The sequence below is a fragment of the Argentina silus genome (assembly GCF_951799395.1).
Source record: "Argentina silus genome assembly, chromosome: 3".
NCBI lineage: Eukaryota > Metazoa > Chordata > Actinopteri > Argentiniformes > Argentinidae > Argentina > Argentina silus.
In genome coordinates, this window is record NC_139657.1 from 17,908,890 (window position 1) to 17,929,803 (window position 20,914).

At 44.3% G+C, this 20,914-nt stretch overlaps 1 protein-coding gene across 3 annotated transcripts; it reads right to left on the reverse strand.

The window, feature by feature from the left end:
• Positions 1 to 33: 33 nt before the first annotated feature.
• cnot1 (CCR4-NOT transcription complex, subunit 1) lies at positions 34 to 19,409 on the reverse strand. Of its 3 annotated transcripts, none has more exons than XM_083666596.1 (48): positions 19,297 to 19,409; positions 17,607 to 17,899; positions 17,186 to 17,293; positions 16,005 to 16,097; positions 15,715 to 15,783; positions 15,471 to 15,525; positions 15,072 to 15,275; positions 14,749 to 14,917; positions 14,414 to 14,540; positions 14,188 to 14,298; positions 13,916 to 14,086; positions 13,689 to 13,816; positions 13,211 to 13,451; positions 12,882 to 13,001; positions 12,630 to 12,752; positions 12,360 to 12,511; positions 12,037 to 12,205; positions 11,620 to 11,821; positions 11,253 to 11,378; positions 10,695 to 10,819; positions 10,301 to 10,587; positions 10,087 to 10,165; positions 9,689 to 9,928; positions 9,429 to 9,569; positions 9,133 to 9,312; positions 8,892 to 9,008; positions 8,654 to 8,764; positions 8,482 to 8,559; positions 8,161 to 8,359; positions 7,727 to 7,878; positions 7,337 to 7,633; positions 7,112 to 7,252; positions 6,706 to 6,930; positions 6,396 to 6,590; positions 5,991 to 6,133; positions 5,746 to 5,854; positions 5,419 to 5,588; positions 4,048 to 4,279; positions 3,607 to 3,855; positions 3,212 to 3,375; positions 2,906 to 3,023; positions 2,698 to 2,799; positions 2,409 to 2,582; positions 2,075 to 2,287; positions 1,687 to 1,867; positions 1,456 to 1,588; positions 1,157 to 1,291; positions 34 to 933 (listed from the first exon to the last, which is right to left on the reverse strand). In XM_083666596.1, the coding sequence occupies exons 2-48, from the start codon at positions 17,706 to 17,708 to the stop codon at positions 855 to 857; spliced, it is 7,239 nt and encodes a 2,412-aa protein (XP_083522722.1). In that variant the 5' UTR covers positions 17,709 to 17,899; positions 19,297 to 19,409; the 3' UTR covers positions 34 to 854. The 3 variants fall into 3 exon arrangements, with proteins under 3 accessions (XP_083522722.1, XP_083522723.1, XP_083522721.1); XM_083666597.1 differs by having other exon boundaries at positions 2,138 to 2,287; positions 16,005 to 16,103; XM_083666595.1 differs by having other exon boundaries at positions 16,005 to 16,103.
• Between the last annotated feature and the right edge of the window lie 1,505 nt (positions 19,410 to 20,914).

The following is a 20,914-nucleotide window of genomic DNA, read 5'->3' on the forward strand; positions in this document are numbered from 1 at the left end:
AGACATTTTTGAAATGAAGGAAAAACACAAAAATGCAGTTCAATTGTTTAATGCGTTAACTACAGTATGCATACATACAGGAAATAAGTAGCAAGAACTAAAGGCAACTATAAAGGACTACAAAATACAACACGCGGACCAATACATTTACAAAACATTCAAAATCCTTACAAAATGGGCTGTATTGGTCCTTCTTTTGTTGTTCTGCAATTTGGATCTTTGTACAAATTTTAAGATTAGATTCGCCATCTTAAATTTTCCACAATTTTACAAGTGCCGGGGAGAACCTCTAACCCACTGTTTAAAATGGAAAGACCATTAACCCCCCCCCCACACCACACCCCAAGCAGATCAGGAGTGAAACCCCTATAAGAGAATCTAGTGCACTGCCTTCTCTTCCCACTCAAATCAAAAAACAAAATCCAGGCTGCTTTTTTATATCCTCTACCATTAAGCCTCTGAATGCAAATAAATCAGTCATGAAAAATGCAAAACTAAATCTGTAAGAGGGAGACAAACAGGGGGCTTTGGTAGTGAGTGAATGTGTGTACATGTGTCTTAACATGTTATATTTTCATTTGTTGGACACTTGTTCTTCCCACACATCTGCTCTTAACTCTCCATCTCCCTTTTAATATTTACATCGAAGCATCAAAAATTATATTAAACAGCATGTCCAAATAACTTCTCCATATTCAGGCCAAAAGAAACTCTTAGATCCATGAGCAGCAGTCCTTAATATTCAAATGGTCGTTGCCAGTTCGTCCAGTGCTAACAGTAATGAAAGTGGGGTGGGGTGGGTCCAGGGAGGGAGGGGTTGGCCCTAGTATCTCTCCTGCAGGCTGGCTGGCTGACTAACTGGCACCAGTGCCCTCCATCACCTGCTGAGCCTGCTTTTGCCCCATGCAGCACTGAGCCACTGACTGGAACAACCTGAGAGAGAAGACAGCGGAGGGGAGGGCATTTAGTCCAGGTCTTTCCATTGTAGCTACGCATCTTTATGCAAGATATTCTCTTTTCAATAAAGCAGAGCAGAATGGACATAAAATATTGTGTTGCCAATTTTGGTAATCCTCCAGCTATTTATTCTGCTGGTGAGGTGGTCTCATCAGCTGAGTCATAGCCCAACTCTGGTAGGGAATGAAAGAGCACGTACTTCTCTATCTCCGGGGCACAGTGCACAAAGTCGTGGCTCCAGAACTTGAAGGCAGGGTTCTTGATGAGCTCGATGAAGGTGATGAGCAGTCCCCAGGGGTGAGGCCTGTTCACTATCAGCCTCTCTAGAAGAACCCTGTAGAGGAGAGGGAAGCCTCATTAGCAAAGAACAGCATACAAGGAGACACACAGGAAACTAAAGCACAACAAATACAGATGCTTTCTATTATTATTCTTCCTTCTGTGTAACAGGTTTCTTGTTCAGTGGAACTACTATATACACATGTAAACCAAGATTACCTGGTAATCTGCTCCTGGATTGCCTCTGTGTTGGCCTCAGCAAACAGGTAGAGCATGGTGCAGCTGAAGTAATGGGTGTGGCTGTTGGGATAGCGCAGCTGATTGGCGATCGCATTCAGGAACAGATAGCGTCCTGGAATCAAAAGAAAACACAATAAGAACCGTGCAGTCATTCTACCACATGAACAGGGGGAAAAAAAAGCATAGTTCCATGGAGGTTCACTGTCTTACCCTCAGTGTCCAAGTCCACCGCCAGGTTCTGGAAGATGTCCATGTGGGCTGAGTGGGTGATGGTGCTCATAGAGGGGGTGCTGCCCTTGTTGTGGATGTGTGCGATGGCCTGAGTCCCAACGTACAGCACTAGAGCGTTGATCAGCTGGATGTTGTAACGGTTCCCTGGCTCAGTGGACACCTGAAACAGGGTTTTGTTGTAAAGAAAAACAGAAATGTAAAACCCAACACAATTTCCAATTGAAGACAACACTAGTTTCAGTTCAAATTACCTTCTAGACCTACACACACACAAAGGAACACAAACACAAACACCCACACACAAAATGACACTTCAGATAACACAAAATAAATATTTAAACATTTGCTCAAAGAGTCAAAACTTAACCTGGTCTAAAGATGTGTCGTTGTGCTGCAAATACTTCCAGGGACCCAGAGTGGCGCCCCCTACCTGCAGATTGCTGCGGAGCTCAGAAAGGAAGGTGACAGGGGAGCGGGTCTTCAGGTACGAGTCTAGATCCTTCTTAAACTGAGAGGGCATCACTCCAGTGAAGTTAGTGAGGATGCGGGGAGCGATGTTGATCTCACTGAGCATGTCAACCTAGCAGAGAGAAGGACAAGTGGAGAAATCATTATTTCAAATACCTGAACTGTTGAAAGGAGACAGTTATCTGTGTAATTCAGCTAGACTAGTGGGTGATCCCTGCAGTGGGAAGCTGTACCTTCAGATTGGGGGTGAAGGGGTCTGGAAGCCTCATGTTCCGTGGGAAGGCACTCAGGATCAGGTTGCGAAGCTGGATGCAGTTGGGCGGGATGACGTCACAGAAGCCATAGTGGTAGTCACACAGGAACTCTGGGAAGTCATGCAGCAGGACCAGAAGGACGCGCAGAGTGCCCTGGGGGATGGAGAGGAGAACACGTCTATCAAATCCATGGTCTGAATGAGGTTACTTCTACAACATGTGTTTCATCCAACAAGGGAAAGAAGAACGTCAACAGCGGTTTGCATACCTTGTAGAGGATTTGCATAGGTTTGTTGAGCTCTACATTCCTCAAGAAGGGGGCCAGGTACTTGAACAGGTCAATCAGCAGCTGGGCATACATGGGCCAACCCTGTGGGAAAGCAAAGGTAAACCATGTTATCGATGGTTGTCATTTTGTTGTTACAAAAAGCACTGGAAATTCTACCAAATCTCTTTTATCAGTGAGTTGGCCTTGCCTTTTGTTGTGGGGTGTGCGCTAGCATCCTGGCGATGAAGATGCGGTGAGAGATCAGCTCCAGCCAAGCGTACACAAAGCCTGGGGCTTTGGTCGGCCTTAGGATGTGGAAGGTGTTGCTGGGAGAGGAAACAAACACATAGCATCAGAACCATGGACCTAAAAAGACACCACATAGGACAGTTCTAATCAGAGTGATTAACAACCCCAATATAACCTCCACATTGATATTTGCTCTTTTAAAATAAGAAATTGCTACTTCAATTCATACAATTCGTGGACTCCTGTGTGAGTATTCAGTATTTACCAGAAGGCGGTGAGGGTCTGGAAGTTTATTGTCTCCAACACGTGCTCGGGGGCGTTGAGCTCCAGCAGCAGCATGATGAAGATACGGTGGTAAGGCAACTGCTGGAACTCTGTCTGCCTCACATCATGGTCCTGGATCAGCACTCCAACTACAATACCAAGAACCTGGGACAGAGACAAAGGACAGGTTCACATGAGCACAATAACAGCTACTTTGACATTTATTATGAAATATTTATCAAAAAAAGAACTGCTCAGTTTACGATTGTCCAGACAATGACTGGAAGAGTTATGGTTTTAAGATCGTCTTTCCAGAGAAGCCATCACTAGGAAGAGAGCTTGTTTTTTAAGCTCCCGATTCTATTTCATCCCGAGGTTCTTCAAGCCAGTCCTTACCTTATTGAGCAGGTTGATCTTGGTGACCGTGTTGGTGGCCTCTCCGGAATGTTTGACCAGCAGGGCGATGAGGCGCACAAAGGCGTCCAGGTTGTGGTAGCACTTGGCCCTGATGATGGCTGCACTGGCGGCAGGGTTGTGCTGCTGCTCAGCCTGGGCGCGGTAGCTGATCTCCACACACATCTCGGTGCACAGCCGGAAGAAACGGGTGATCAGGTCATCAGTCTTCAGGATACCCTGCTGGTGCATCTAGGGAGGGGAGGGGGCGAAGTCCGGTGCAGTACAGTGAGAATTTCCAATGACTATGCTTCACTCATATCCTCCAGAACCTATTTTCCATTGTGCACATTACAGTTTCCTCTGACTCTGGAGAATAGCTCTACCAGCTGTGCCTCAGAGAGAGACCCATCCAAGTTAAAATGAGTGACTGTTGTACTGTACCTGTCCCACGAAGGCAGAGAAGGCCTTGGTGCTGTCACGGCCAGCAGCTGCAGAGTGGTACAGGTTGACCCATTCCCTCAGCAGGTACTCTGCCTTCTCCCTAAGGCCCGGAGGGTCGTCATACTCAGACGCCTGGGAGATGCCAGAGTGCATCATGAAGTTGGGTCCTCCGTGGGCACGGTCGATCATGGCCTCATAGTTGGAGCGCACCACATCCATCAGCTGAGGAAGCCTGGGATCACAGGGTGCACACATACTCATTAGAGGCACTACATAAAGGTGCACCAATACTACCAGCTAGAGCTGGGCACCGTTTTTTTTGGTTGTGTTATACCTGTATGATCCACGCTGTGACAGAATTTAACTAGACCATTAACTGTTGTTTTCCTCCTCTTTTACCATGAATATAAGACGCACTAACACCATTGAAACCTCAGCCCTCATCTGTAAAATGAACAGCTTTTCATACATGCGACAGCAGAGAACAGCAAAACAGCGGAGAATATGTATGAAATGAAACTGGAAAGGAAAATAGTCTACTGTACCAGGACAGGAAAATATCATTTTCCTTCCCATGCCATCCTCTACCTCTTAAGAGACTTCATGGCTATCATGACAGACAGGTAAGCCTATGCAGTGCATTCTGCATAAGCCGATCAAATTTGTGACTGTCTGAAGATTCACAAGGACACCCTTAAGCAAGAACTTGTGCCTTTTAGCTTTCTTCTGTATCTTTGGCAGTAATATTTTGAAGTGAGCTATGCATTGAGTCATGTTACGCATACTCATTAAACATATTTAGAACTTTAAATTATTAAGAAACAAAATACTGTCCAATACATCATACCGTGACATTTTTAAAATACTGTGATATGATATTTAGGCAATGTCGCCCAGCCCTACTACAAACATCTCCATATATTAAGATAAGAATGCTACAATATACAGTAGTTAGAAAGAGACAGCAAAGACTTGCACATCAACCAACCTCTTATCAGATTGTTTATGGTGAATGCACAATGTACTCTAAAGCGGCTTTCATATTACACAATATTTGCCACGTAATCCTTGAGTGGGACACTGAGAACTTCCTAGGCTGTTCAAGGACATATAGAATTTTGAAAGGTTCTCCAAATGCATCTGAAAGGCTCTGCGATGGTCAGTGACCTCCCGTTCAATATCAACATAGTTACATTGTGCCCAATGCGCATTACACATTCATGACAGTTCTACGTGAAATCGCTAAATGTGAAAGCCACACATCCTGCAATAAAATGTCTCCTCCCTGGGAAATGTGAAAGGAAAGACATTTTTAAGATGTGTAGGCAGCTTAAAATAAACTACTGATTCTAGTTTCTTGATGGCACTTACCCCTCTGGTGCATTGGCCCTGGAGTGGGCGCTGGTTCTCATGAGGGTCTCGATGGTGTGGAAGAGGTCAGCCTCAGTGATGTGGCTCACACTGCGCTCATCCACCAGCAACAGCTTCACCAACTGCATGGCAAACGCAACTGCCATGTAGTGCAGCCCGTTCTCCATCGACTGGAAAATGCAAACAAAGGGTTATAACCAATATTCAACACAAAACTGCCATGCAGTGTAACTTGATTTACTTCAATGATTTAGTCAAGCCTGACTATTCAGATGGCATCATGCACATTGTCCATTAGTGGGTCCAAAGAGAGCATGCAAAGTTTACCTGTGCCAGGTGCAGGTCGTACTGCTGCATGTTGACCAGGTGGTTTCTGATCAGGAGCTCCACAGCCTCCACGTTGTATTTGTACTCATCACGGCACTCAATCAGGCACCTGGGGACAAGCAAGGTGGTTACAACATGTACTCAGCCTGGAAGAGTTGTCCCTTACATTATGGTTCTATCCTTTTAGTTAATTCAGTCCCCACTCCCATTGGAGTTCATCGATGATTCTAGAGTGGGGTACCCACCTGGTAATCTGCTTGTTGCACCACTGTGGTCCGTATGCCCGTCCGTCCTGAAGGGCTTTGAGCACCAGCAGGTGGCACTCCCTGTACCTGAGCAGCAGATCAGCATCAGCTCCACTGGTAGCATCCAGCAACCCCTCCACAGCCTGACAAGCAGAAGGAGAGAGAGTTGGACAAAAGTGAGGTTAGGAAGAGAGCTTTTCTAGTGTGACCTGTGTATTCTCATTGTGGGAGTGGGAGCTTTACACACTACAGGGCTGACTCAACAGAGCTGTGCTGGCTCGGAAATTGTCTTTTCACATTGTCCTTTCTAGCACTGTTAGAGCAACTACAGTGGATGCAGTCTAACCATGTCAGAACACTACAGCTCAGCAGTGTGATTAGGGTATCAGGGGCCTCCACCGTTACCTTCTGCAGCAGGCCTAGAGCAGCGATGCCGTCGCGGGAGTTCCTGGCCAGGGCCACAGCCTCTAGCAGGCTGCGCAGGGCCTGTGTCTGGGGGTTCATGGCCAGCGCCGGTGGGATGGCGTGCAGGTGCTGCTCCAGATCTGCCATGCACTTGTCATAGATCTGAGCCACATCATCTGTGGCCCATGCCTGCTGCTGTGATACACAGAGGAGAGAGGGAGACATTGTAATAGCATGCCTCTGCAGCTCAACATGTGATTAACATTGGTTATTTCAAGATTGTAATTGAGGACAGTCTTTTCCAGCTCACCTTCATGGGTTGAGCAAGGAATCCAGTGGGCTGAGACAGGTCATTGCTGGGTAGGAAGCCTGGGACATTCCTGGCAAACTCCTCATACACAGCCAGCTGTTTAGGGTCTACTCCTCCGACCTTGAGTCGGATCTGCTCTGGCATGCGTTCAGCCTGGTAGGTCAGCACCACTGGGTCACAGTAACGACGGCCCTCCTGACGGGCATGCTTCCTCAGCTCAAACTCCTGGGGGAGAGAATGGGACAACAGTCAGCCAGCAATCAGTCAAATACACAGCAGGATCTCAACGGGACATCCTGCATTTTTACGGGGTTATTGGTACGGCTTAGATCAATCCATGTGTCAAGACAAGAGCCTCTCGGTGCAGAAATGCCGATCGAGCCTACAGCACTATAATGACACTAACCGTGGCCAGCCTCTTGTCCATCTCAGGCCCTGCCTTCTCTACAGCAGTCTTCTGGATGAAGCAGCAGGCCAGCTCACAGTTGTCCTGGGCGATCCTCGCAGCAGCCTCCTCCATCATCTCTCTCTGCTGAGGGGTAGGAGCCTGGTGGTGGAGGGAGCACAGCTATAAGCAACAGGTCGTTTTGGGAGTGTGTCTGACTGAGACAAAATGAAGGTCGCTTCGTACCCTCAGAGCAGCAGCGAAGCTGTTCTTTAGGTTGGTGGCGATGCTCATGAGCAGAGGCTCCCGGCAGGTGATCATGGCCATGCCGGCGGTCAGGTTACGCATCATGTGATGGGCCGCCACGCGCATGCGTGATTCCTCAGAGTCCAGGGCAAAGTCTTTCCTGACGATTTGCTCACAGGTAGTCATGGCGATCTTGATGGAGCGGTCGACCACAGGGTGGACGAGCTCTTGAACGGCACGCTCAATGGACTGTCTCACACACTGCTTCAGCTGGGGGTGGGCGCCGAGCAAGGGGATCTGCAGTGAGAATAGGTTTGTTAGGACTACAGCTCCCATAGAGTTACCATGTGTACTTTCACAGCTCTGACAGTGTTGTAGATGCAAACTTACGTTGATGTTGATAGTGATGTGAGGGGCTAGCCCTGCAAGAGCGTACACATTGATGTCATGATAGCTAAACTGAGGGGTAGGAGGCCCGGTTGCTGTGCAAGTTGTGGTTGTAGCAGGAGTGGATGGTGCAGCTGCAAATGGAAGAAAGTCTCCTGTTGGTTACAAAACGCTATCGTGATTAAAATCCTGGAAGGGAAACCCAAGCTCACAGGCTCGATGAGCAGTGGGAAAAAAAAAAAGTCGACAAATTAAACAGTCATCAACCTACATTAAATGATGGAACTTGTAAATTCATATGGACAAAATAAGTATTAAAAAAAGAAATCTGTTACAACAAATACTCTTCAATACATTGGAAGTGAATTTCAAGGCAATTCAAACATGGGAAAGGGGATACCCAAGGTGTCTTGAATAAATAAATAAAAATCACACACCTCCATGGAAGAGCTGGCTACCTGTGCTGACAATAGGAAGCATTTCTTCAGGTGGCTTGACCTCCTTCTTTGGTGCAGAGAGCTGCTCCTCCAGACTCTTCAGCTTGTCTTTGTCCTTCAGCAGGGTGCCAGGCTTCAGGTCGTTGATGTCCAGTGATAGGTTCTTACACAGCACCTCAATCTCAAACTTGAGGTTCAGCTGTAGTGAGGAAAGCAGAATGACAATCAGTGAATGGAACAACCACTGCCAAATGCATATAAATAAAAATAAAAAAAGAGTCAATGCCATTGGTCATGAAAGTGAAAAGAAGATCTCCTGACCTTAAGGTCATGCTCTGTATGCAGCTCTGCCAGAACATTCATGATGGCCATAGTCCAGGGGTTCTGGGGCCGGAAGATCTGTAAGACAGACATAACATTTAAAAATCAACTTGAATCAGACAACCTGGACACAAGTAAAGGTCAAGTGGTGTAGCTGACAATGTGGTCTTACCATGCTACGTAAACTGGATTCCAGGACCTTGGCCACAAATGGGACCACATACAGTAGCTCTTGCTGACCCTTGACATAGGCCTCGAGCAAGAGGGATTTCACCTCCAGATCCTGGAAAGAATAAAAAGATAGTTAATCAACATAAGATGGCACATTTGAGCTATTCAACCTTTTAACTTAGAACATGCACTGAAAGAGTCTGATTACAAATGTTTGACTGTTGGAGCTAGCTACTCACTGTATACAGGATTGGTTTGTTTTTAGCCAGAGTGATCATTCCAAGCCAGTGGCCCAAGTTCTTCAGCAGGGATCGATCAGAGAAGTTTGCAGCTGCCTTGTCAGAGGTAAGGAGAACCTGCAGAATAGAACGGGAGAGTGTGTTAGTCTTTTAAAAGATGTTCTTATTGATCACTTTAAAAAATAATATTTTCCACAGATAGAACACAAAGAAAAATGTCAGTAAATTAATAATATTCCACCTTGATGTTTCTGTAGGTTTCATTCAGGACCATTTTGACAAACTCAGGGTTTTTCAGGGTGTCCAGGAAGTTGGAATAGAGGCTGTGGAAGTTGGGCTCGATGCTGACTCGCTTCATCACCAGGTACTGGGAGACCCAGGGCATGAACTCCTCCTTCACAGTCTCCTTTAGCTCCTCAACCTAAGAGATAGAAATAAAACGTTTTAGAAGAAATACATAGGCACAAGTGTAGTGGTGGGAAAACAAAACAGAACAATAAACAAACAATAAACAAACAAAACTTTTTAATAACCCACCTTCTGAGTCATGTTGGATTGTGAAAGGTTATTGAAGATGAAAGCAATCTTCTCCTGCACATTCTCTGGGGGTTCCACAATCCTCTCAGTTTGGTCTGTCGCCACCAGCAGAGTGTCAATGTTTGTGGTGTTGATGGAGGGCTGATATGACAAAACAAACAATTAACAATTTGTTAGGGCAAAATAATTGTGAACATATGGTGCAATAAAGTGAATACATGTTAATGAATATATAGACAGTCCTCTCCATAGTTTCTCACCGGTACATCTTTCTTGAAGCTGCCAGGGGTGGGCCGGGTGATGGTAGTGGTTTTGGCGACAGTGGTGGTGGTGGTAGCTGTGGTGACCAGGGTGCTGGGCTGTCCAGGCTGGGGGGCTTTGGGTGGCTGGATCTGGGCCTGAGCTTGAGCCAACGCCAGGCTTCCTGGGGTAGTGATGGATCCCTGCATCTTCACCGGAGGGTCCCGTGACTGCTGGCCATACTCGATATACTGCACGCACAGGATATGGGAAGTGCAGAGCGAGAGACTTATTTATCTTGGAGTAAGATCCGCAATCCAGGTTATGGGGTTGCGGAGTTTAAAGAAGATGTGGACAGCCATATTAGTTGCGGAATAACAGACTGTGGGACCATTTAACATTCAAGAAACCTGTTTACCTCTTGTAAATGGTGGGGGAATTGCAGAAAGTGCCCAATTGAGGCCAAGTGCTGACAATATTGGGGATAGTCCTTCAGTCTAGAGAGGGAAATATCAAATTAACAAGACTGCAGCCATAGACCTAACCTGAATCTTTCAAAGTCAAACAAAACACTAGTTTGCCCATGCACACATTCAGGGTGGACATTTGAATGGGGAAAAAACAAAACATACCTATTTTTGAATCTATCTAGAGCAGCGATTCCAAAGTAATACATTTTGGATCCAAAGGGTTTCCTTAAGGCTTCGAGGACGTATCTGAGGGCCAGCCCAAGGGCCATGTAGGTGACGAGGCCCTTCTCTATGATCCCCCCAAACAGGCAGGCGGTGATGTGTAGCTCCTTGTCGGGATACTGGGGGAAGAAGCGGTACTCTTCAAACAAGTTCCTCAGCATGCAGTTAAAGACCTCACGCTCTCGCTTGATGGTGGAGTCCTTGAACCTCTGCAGCATCTCCAGCACCTGCAGAGAGAGAGAGCGAGAACATAAGTCAGAATTTGGGAAATGGATCAGTTTGTGGGAAATAACTGCCCTTAATATTCTACAGACCATTCTCTTTGGTGACTCACCTCATCCACAGACATGGTGGGGTGCGGGGGGTGGTTGTAGATGCGCTGGAAGTAGCTGTTGGCCTCATCATCAATCTCCTTACTAAAGTGCTGGTTTGCCTCGGGCCACACCTGAGAGAGGTCAGCTAGAGGAAGAGAACACACGGTAAGTCAAAATCTAACCGTCCCAAAAGAACCATTTCAATGTTGTGATGAAACAAGAGTGAAAAAGATTTCACATGCCATTCACAACAAGCTTGGGACTTAACAATACCAAAAGACACCATACATGCACTACAACACGACAAACATTGAACATTTTCTAATGCATTAACAAAGTGGCTGTCACAGACAAATGGAAGACTGACCCTTATTTCCTCTTATATTCAGTCGTGTAAAAAACAAGTTCTCAAATTGAATCAAATCTTTTTAGATGAGAAGTTAATACATTTGAAATTGACATAAGAAAAAACCTCATTACTTTGAGGCTATTGCAGAGAGAGAATTTTGAGAGGAAATACAGTTGAGGCGCCTGGCACCCTCAGTCACACCACCACCACTTACAGGCCTGCATCTTACTCTGCTGAAAGGTGGGCGGGTTCAGTCCCGGTGTGCTCATCTTCCTTGTTCCAAATGGGTCACTTGTCACCGGTGGCATTCCAAGACCAGAACCAATACCAGCGCTGATGCCTGAGCCCAGAGGGCCTGGACACAAGAACAACCACATTTAGTCCCCCAATAGAGGAATCAAGACAGCATAAACTTTAATGTCAGGACTTTTATCTTGAACAAAGGTCAAGGGTCTAAAACTGTTTAATTAGATCTGCAAAATGCATTTCAGTATTTAGCCATAACAATTATACATATAGTAGAGAATGGATGCTAAGATGTATTAAGTCTAACAAAAGGTATCATGTCCTTTAAAAGAGTGTTTTTGATTACATACCAGGTAGCTGTGAGGAGAGGCTTCCAATTCCCCCAAACGGTGTGCTGGGGTTGGGGTTGGATAGAGGAGGGAAGGCTTTAGCTGGGGACTGGGGGTTGCTGAAGGCAGAGCCCAGTGGGGTGGGGAAGCCCTGCATGCTCTGTGTGTGGGAGGTGGCTGAGCCCCCCAGGTTCAGGGAGACCATGGCAGACAGGGGGTCCATCTGGAACACAGGAGGGGGCAACAAAATTAGGAACTGAGTCACAGACTTACAACACTGAAACTTTCAGCAAAACAAAAGCTGCAATTTTCTATGAGACCAATTCAATTTCTGTTATAAATTCAAATATCAAGTTTAGTGGACCATACGAGTACCCAACAATAGACAATTTCAGTATTTCATTTCACAAGAGCAGAGATGCAATTTAAGCACTTCACCTGAGGAGACACCGATACCTGCACAGGGGAAATAGCGTCTAGACTGCTGGTGCTGGGAGCACGTCCCTTTGGCATCACCCCCGGTGGTGGCTGGCGGGCTTTGTTCATTACGTTGCTACAGTTGGCAACCATTGTCAGAATTGTCTCAGAGAGCTCTTGAGACACACTCCTGAAAACAACACAATTTCAATCTTTAATACCAAATACCAAAACAATTAGGGACAGCTAGTAAAAGATGACTATGAATGACATTGTGTTAAGCATTCTGAAAGATAACAGTCCATCAGCACAATGCAACTTTGAAATGAAAGGCTTGTTCTCACCCTGCGCAGGACTGTAGACAGGCCAACATAGTAGCCAGTGTTTCTGGGGGCAGCTGCGCACTCTTGGGCTGGTCCTTCTCTGGAGCTATGCCACCCAAGATGGAGGGGCAGCGTCTCTTCAGGAACGTCACACATGCCTGGATGAAGGGCTCCTAACATCAAACAAATAAACAAACTCGGGAGTTAAGTTTAATCCTCATTAACAGTACTCCCAAGAACTTTCTGTAGCGATGTTAACTTTTTCATACGTGGTGCCAGTCTATGACTCACCCCGTGCTCTCGGATTTTGTCAGTCAGCCATTTGTCGAGTTTGAGGTATTCACGGCGAGAGGCAAGTGCAGCAAGGTCGATAACGAAGGCAAATGGAGTACCATTTAGCAGCATTGATAGAGACTGGAAAACAAGAGGAACAGAGGTTAGAGGCATTGAAAAATAATGTTTGTGAGAACAAAGTAGACTTCAATCTCTAAGCTATACAGAGTATTATCTTGTAATTTCCTGAGATGAGCCATTGATCCTTACCTTCAAGTCCTGGGCCACATCCAGGATGCGAGACAGCTTGGCCTGGTCGTACTGCTCACCTCTCATATACCACTCTGCCATCGAGTGCATGATCAGCTGACGGATGGAGGGGGACTGGCCCTGCATACAGAATCATATGTATTAGCATCAGACCAGTTTGATACAGAAACAGCTAGGGAGGAAGGAGCTAACTAAGTGATTGAGGAGTAGGTGGTTTAACACTAATCACGGAACTAAAACTTTACAACACACAATCAATTGATATACCCAGTCACATGCCCTTGCAGTTCACATTAGATCTGACCTCTGCTGTAAGCATAGACACCCACCTGCCCGTGCCACGCATAGTGCAAGATGATGGCGGAGTTGGGGTGGTTGCCCAGGAAGATGGGCATGAGGGTGGAGATGAGCTCGTGGCGCAGGGTGTGCCAGGAGGTGCTGATCTGCAGCAACGCCAGCACCAGCATGTCGGGACAGTGCTTGATGGGGAAGCTGAAAAGCTGCTTGACCTGCTCGTACTGGCCCACCTCAGAGAGACGTAGCAGACTCTCCACCAGATCCAGGCTCTTCCTGTCAGGGGAAGTCAGAGAAAACGACAAACCATCAGAAGTGCCATAATGACATTCGAAAGACAGTAATACTTGCAACAGGGCTACATGCAATACTTTATTGTAATGCCCAGAACTATTTTCTCCAAATTCTCCACAATGACTACATAAACCCCAAAACTATGCTTTAAAAAAAAAAAAAAGGAGCATGGTGCGTCCTGTTTGCCATCTCTGGTCAGCGAGGATGGCTTTTACATACCAGGTAGCTATCTCCCGGTTGTCATCCTCAGGAGGGGCCTTCAGGATGTCAATGGCAACTGTGTGACAGGGGTAGTCAGCAAAGCAGAACACCTCTGGGCTCATGAGGGAGTGTTGGATGAATGACAACTGTAGAAGATCGAAAGGGATGAGCAGTCAGGCAGGTGATTAAGGGGAAATAGCCCAGACAGAGGAAAGGTGCACACATCCATGGGATCCCTTCGTTACCTGTCCCTCAGCATGCTTCCAAGGCCTGTAGATGAGGTCTACAGGGAACACCTCCATGCCCAGGCCCCTCTGGATCCCGTACACCACCATCTGCAGTCCCTTACTGTCCCTGATCATGAAGCCAGGGTGATCAAGCTCGTAGGTCACCTCTTTGAAGTTCAGATTGGGGTTCTGAAATACACACACAAAACATTCCATACAAAGGGCAAAACAAAACAAACAAAAGGCCAAATTGAAGAGGGAATAAGTGTATTTATAAATGTGTGACTTACAACTTCTTTGACCACATCAATCAGAACTTCTACATTCCAGGTGTGGGCCTGAGAGCCGTCACTTTTGTCCTTCCCATCGCTCCAAATCCCACTCCCCGGGGCAGAGATGGACTGACGAGGAGTTAAAAGAAATGTAACACATTAGTACAAACAAAGAAACCGTTCAATGGGTTCCACTGGTGCTTTAGGGTGATTAACTATGTCCATATTTAGTCAAGCCCCTCACCTGTAAGGGTATTCCATCTGACAGGCCAGAGTGGGTGCGTGCCATCATCCCCAGGACCCTGGCCACCTGGCTGGCCGTAACTTCTCGCACCCCATACTGCAGGATTATGTTGCGGCATTCATCAAGACTATGGATGAAAAAAGGCAAACACAAAAACAACAACATTAACACCAATCATTAGAAACAGACATGCAGAACAATAACAGATAACGGTCACTGTCGTTCACTTATTTTGTCTATTGATTACATGTAAAGAACACATTTTCTAGCCTATACATAAACCAATCAATACATAAACTTGATCAGTGACTGGAATTGCAGTAGCAAGAAATCACCTTGCACAAAAGCCATAGCCAACTTCTTGCATGAACTCTGCGAGAGAACTCTCCATCATGGTCTTGGCTAACTCTCCCGAGTCTGGCAGGATCCTGTCCATGAGAATGTCCCGTTTTTCAGGGTACAGCAGTGGTGCGAGCACCACAGGGCAGCGCTCCTGCGGGAAATCTGAAACACACAACATTGAAATTACGAAACAAATAGGCCTAAACACAAATCAACTTCAATTGGAGACATCAATCTTATAAATATGATGCAAACATTCCAAATTAATTGAATGCAGGATTCTTCCATCTTCTGAATTAGCACACAAGCCCCTCACCTCTGCACAGTGTCTTGAGGAACGTGTCAATCTGCTCTTGTCCAACACCGCTAGCTCCCTTCTGGCCAAACAGAAGATGGGAGAGGAGCAGGTGCAGGACCTCTATGGCAATATCCTGGAAGCCACCTTCCTGGTTTCCTCCAAGGTCGGAGTCTACGTACGAACGCAGGAGGTCAGGGAGCTTCTGTTTGACGAACTGCGCGGCTGAAGAGAAATGGAGGGAAAGAACATTAACACCACCGACTATCACCGTTACTATAAACTCATAATTCACTACATCTGCAATGAGACATAAACAAAGTAAAACTGAAGAGTTCATGCAAGAGACTGCACCATCAGGTGCATCTCACATTTCTTAAGTCAAAGATAATCACAACATGAAAATCAAACATTATTTACCAAAACCACGAAGGTCTGCGTTGCACGAATTCAGCAAAGCAAGGCCAAATATCACCTAGAGGGAAAAAAGTTGTTAAATGTGGAATCTTGAGATACCACTTCTAGAAAATGATGAACCGTATGAACACCATTACAAGCCACTACTCAAAAGAAGAGATAAGATAATACATTTCCAAACATGTATTCATTTAAAAGATGCTATAACAGAGCAACATAATCTTCATAAGATCAATACACCACTTACTTCTTGGACCTTGCTTAGCTTGAGAACTTTACTCAACTGAGTAAACAAGTGGGCCGATGGCTTCAAACTCTGAAAATGGTAAAGGTTTAGAAAAATTAATTAACCAGAGTGTAACTTGTCATGGTGCAGCAACTATTGTTTTGGCACATGAAGAGAGGCGTGTACATTTGGACCCACTCCATCACTGCAGAAAATCCCAGGGAACTAAAGAATAGTTTTTTGGGGGAGTTGCAGACTTTTCACCAAGGTGGGTTGTTCAGTGAGAAGAAGAGCAGAAATATATTACCAACCTTCTGGTAGTGCAGAGGATTGTCGATTGCGTAGCAGAGTGTTGAAATAAAATTTGGCTTTGTAATCAGCGACACACACTCCTGGATCAGAAACTGTGTCTTGGGCAAGTGGAACAAACAAAGGTGAAGGGGAGAGGAGGGAACAGAACAAAACAGGTTAAGGACAAAACTGAAATAACGTGTCATTTTCTGGAGTAATATCAATGGCAAGCACCTCAAGCCCATTCAGTGCTTCCTTAGGATTTGACATTCCTTATGCTGTACATACATTAGCAATCTGGTACAAGAAGTATTTCTCCATTGAAATGTATTGTTGTTTTCAATTACATCAAGCACATATCCATTTCAAGTAATCCATCATATTCACAAGAAATCACAAGCAATCAATCTACACAGATACCATACAGGAACATAATGATCCACCCACCCACCCACCCACCGAAAACAAAAACAACCACCAACAATACAGATACGCAGAGACAATCTAAAGAAAAATAACTTAAAACAGATGATTTAACATTTAGCCGTTAAAATTGCCTCTACTAAATGTTAAGACAAATATGTAGTGATAAATGATAATCTTATTTTCTGTGATAAAGTGATTCTCACTAGGGATGTTAAACTACAGATTTGTCTTAACCTTTAGTGGAGGCATTTTTTTTAACAGTTAACTGTTTTTAACCATAAGAACAATTATTTAATGTATTCTGATCAGGCTTGTGCATTTGACCAGTTTTCAAACTTTTTTTTTCAGACGACCGACAATAAAACTACAAGTCTGTACTTGCATTAAAGACTTACAGTTTAGTTTTTGTTTTAATGTGGAAGCCTGTATGCGAGGGCAACGCACAGAATGTGCATGGGATGACAGGCACGGATTTCAGGCATGTAGGAACTCTTCTCTAACCGGTTAGGAATTACTTATCGCTTAAACGTTTAACATTCCTAATTCTCATTGGGGCTGTGACGGTCATGGAATTGTAGGCATTGGTCTAATAATTCAGAAATTTAAATTAAATTATGGCGGGAGGACATTTAGCAGTCAAATATTACCACCTTCATATCAGTGTTGCAGCGCTGCACTCACCGCACTAACCATCACCCTAATTCTCACTTAATTACAGTAAAAGGTCAGGAATAGCCCGTCCTTGATTTAGCACAATTTAACAATCCAAAATTACCTGATGGAAATCTTTACCACTGCTTTTACCATCGCCACTGAAATCCACATGGGAGAAGAGACAGCGTAACAAATGCCGGTCTGCCTCAGGGCCGTGACGATTCACAATCTGAGGGTAGAGCAAGCACATTCATCATCAGACTAACAACAAGCTTGGGCATAACTATAAAACTGGGTAGCCAAGATAACAAAGCTGATGTGATTCTTAACGTGATTCATGTTACGTTTCATTATAACAAATGTGTTGTTTAAAATATGTTAATCTATTGTCTAAGTTGCAGAGCTCTGAATCAGTGAAAACATACACTAGTTTTGGGGAACTAGCCTTATTGTCAAAAACAAATCAATGGTGTGTTTAGTGTGGGTATTGTGCATTAACAACTATTTCAAATTCACACAGCATATACTAATATACTACTCACATGCTGTATTTCCTGCTGGCTGGCTCTGTAGTTTTTCTTTGTTAAATTGTCCACCAGATAGCTGATTTGAGACAAAGCCAGCGAGAGCGAATCAAGATTCATTGCTGGTTGGGGCGGAAGCAGGCGGCCGAGCCCGGCGCAAAATCACCATTATTCCCCTTTAGTCCCTGCAGTAATAGGTTAATTCTGCTCCCCCCCCCCCCAAAGGTGTAAAATGTCTTTGTAATAAGATTCCTCTGTCTGTGGATCTTGATGCAAACTAGGGTCCCTCAGTGCAATGCCAAGTTCAGCATCTGAAAAATAGTGAAGACAAAAACTGTTATATTCAAAGCATGGGATGAAAACAGTTTTCCATACTGTATCTTTGTATCTATAGATACAATATAGGCATAAGCCTATATTGTATCTATAGATACAATATAGGCATAAGCCTATAAACACCACATTATTACAGGCTAGTATGAGGTAGTCCTGTTAATTAATTGAACGAAAACTACTATTAGACCAACAGTGTAAATACCAGGGGAAAATAAGCCCTTGACCAAAAAAAACAATGTGATAACAGGCTTCGAGGCCTACTCGTCTGTGGTCATGATTCATACACCGATACTTTTTACAGTAGGAAGCGTATATAAAGTGAAATACGACAAAACAGTACAGATACATTGCAACTTATGTATAAGAAGTATTCCGAAAATATTTGACCTAACAAACTAGCAAATAGTCTGCTAAAGCCATTCCAATGTTCGGCTTCGTTGGGCCCTGACTTTATACACCCACTGCTCCCCGTTAAATCAAAATGGTGTGCACTGATAATGCGATGGATTTTCTAACATTAACTTGAATAACGGGTAAATAATAAACCATTTCGTAGTTACGAACCATTTCAATTCATGAGGCTAACGTAAACATATTTTGGTTGGAAGCTAACACCAATTTGATTCATTCCAATAGCGTAAATGAGCTAGGTACGTTAGCTTACACAGCATTAGCTAGTTAGCTTAAATTATGATAACAACTCCTATCTATTAGCTAACCTTAGCTAGCTAACGTTAGCTAGATAACATACTGACAGCTAACATCCATTGAGACAAAGAGCTAACTAGCTGGCCTAAGCACATTGCTTGGCTGGCTAACTAACTAGCTAACACAAACGACAGCGTACTAGTTAGCGACCGTAATTTCATGTGGCTAATGTAATAAAGCTAATAAAGGCACCTCTAGTGAGTTATGCTCGTTCGTGGTTGTTCGTGGTGTAAAAATAACGTTAGCTGAGTATACACAAAATGTAGCCACATTTGTAGCATAGATAAATAGCTAACATTGCTGCTGTTAGTCGGAAGGCCTGGCACCAGCTAGCTAGCTATACATCACATCTTAGCAACTAGCTAGCATGTGTCAAAATGTCGTTGACGATGTTTAGCATCCAATGGACTAACGTTCAACGTTCTACACATTGCTGTATAGACAAATACATACGAAATCGTCCCTAACCAACTTCGATTTTTACATATGGTTCTTAAACCAAACTAATTGTCAGCTATGGCTAGTTAGTTTCGGTAGCTGCTAGCTAACGTTAGCTGTCAACGTTACGACGCGTAACGGCTAGCCACATCATTGCTAGCGTAGTAATGTGTCTTTATTCAAAAAACGATAGCAGATTCTTCACAACATATTGTAAAATACTCACCGTGCTTCCTAAAATATATTTTGTGATGATCATTCCTTTTGTTTTTTTCCCCCAAACTTGACGAATTGAAAGGGTTGCTCTCCTTCCAGTTCGGTTTGATTTTTCAAAATAAAATGGCGACTGTCACCCCAGCGCGCTCACAGTGCAGTCTTCTAGTGCTCGAGCCTAGGCTCGCGACACTACAGAATGGTTGTGCATGGTTTTACAGTCACAGAAAAATCGAACTATTTATTAGAATACGTGTGATAAAGTGGGCCATGCACAGCGTTCATGCTTTGGCTGTATGTCAAAGAGGGTATGATGATATTTATATTTGTATGTGTATGTTCTTTTTGTAATGTGTGTTATTGTCTACTTCTGTAATGTGTTATAGTGTGTTTATATCTGTTGTTTGCCTGCAACATTGCACTCCCTGATATAGTGTATTGGACCAGGTTTCTCTTGAACAATATATTTGATCTCAATGAGACTAACCTGGATAAATACACGTTAAATAAAATAGTACTACTAATAATGATGATGACTCGCAGAGGGCTATTGATATGGATTAGATCATGTGCAATACGTGATTCAATTGCAATAGCATACATTTTGTCTTGTCTTTGATTTCATGTCTTCCACTGGGGATAGGTGCCAATCCAATGCATTGTGCGTGTGCGTGTGCGAACGCGTCATATGTATGGGTGCATGTGTGTATGTTATGAGGAATAGTTCCATATTTCAGCAGTAGGGGGACACTGACACTCACTAAACAACAGTTCAGTTTTGGCTGGCTTTAGCCCCTCACCCCTTCCTCTGCAGTGTTCATAGATATGACGGGACTGGACAGGTGTTAGCAATTAAGGGAAATCTCTGTTACAAGGCAATAGTATCTTACAGTCTGAGAATAGTAGAAGCTACTCTTGCCTGTGAAACAGAGCTTTCCCTAAATTGCTTACACCTGTCCAGTCCTGTCATCTCTATGAACACTGCAGTGTGTGTGTGTGTGTGTGTGTGTGTGTCTGTGTCCCCCTACTGCTGAAATATGGAACTATTTCTCACAAAACACACAGGCAGGCACACCCACCCACCCACCCACCCACCTTACTTGTGCATTAAAGGTCCAGTATGTAGATTTGAGCTTTAAAATAGTGCTAAATGCCATGATAAATCGGTATCAATCAAGGAATAAAATCACATGATAAAGAACACTAATTGGGGAGAGCTATTTTTGGTCCAGACAAGGTGCTTTCTAAAACCTAGTGTCATGGTCGAGCACTGGCCTTTACATACCATTTGTATGTTTTTGTGGATATATACTGCTACGTCTTTAAAAGGGTACCCTTGCATAACTGCAGATCAACTTTGAATCCGCATCTCAGGGCAGGTTGCTTATTGCATTAGTCCATGGCGTACACTCATAAACCCCAATAGCACTATGTCCATTAGAGTTGTAAACAAATGCATTGTATACAACACAGGATCATTAGGTTTATTTTATAGTGTAAAAGCGAACCTATACTTCTGTCCTTTATGAACAAAGTCTCTAATCTAACACTAGCTGTTGTTATATACTTTGTTTCATTTATGTAGGTTGAGTCAGGATGGGGAGATCCCATTCCGAACAATATCATTGATT

Coding starts and splice junctions, on each gene's coding strand:
- cnot1 (XM_083666595.1), bottom strand. CDS start 17,708: ATGAATCTTGATTCGCTCTCGCTGGCTTTGTCTCAAATCAGCTATCTG. Junction 8,560..8,653: donor AATCCAGTTTACGTAGCATG/GTAAGACCACAT, acceptor TCTGTCTTACAG/ATCTTCCGGCCCCAGAACCC. Junction 4,280..5,418: donor AGGGCCAATGCACCAGAGGG/GTAAGTGCCATC, acceptor CTGTGATCCCAG/GCTTCCTCAGCTGATGGATG.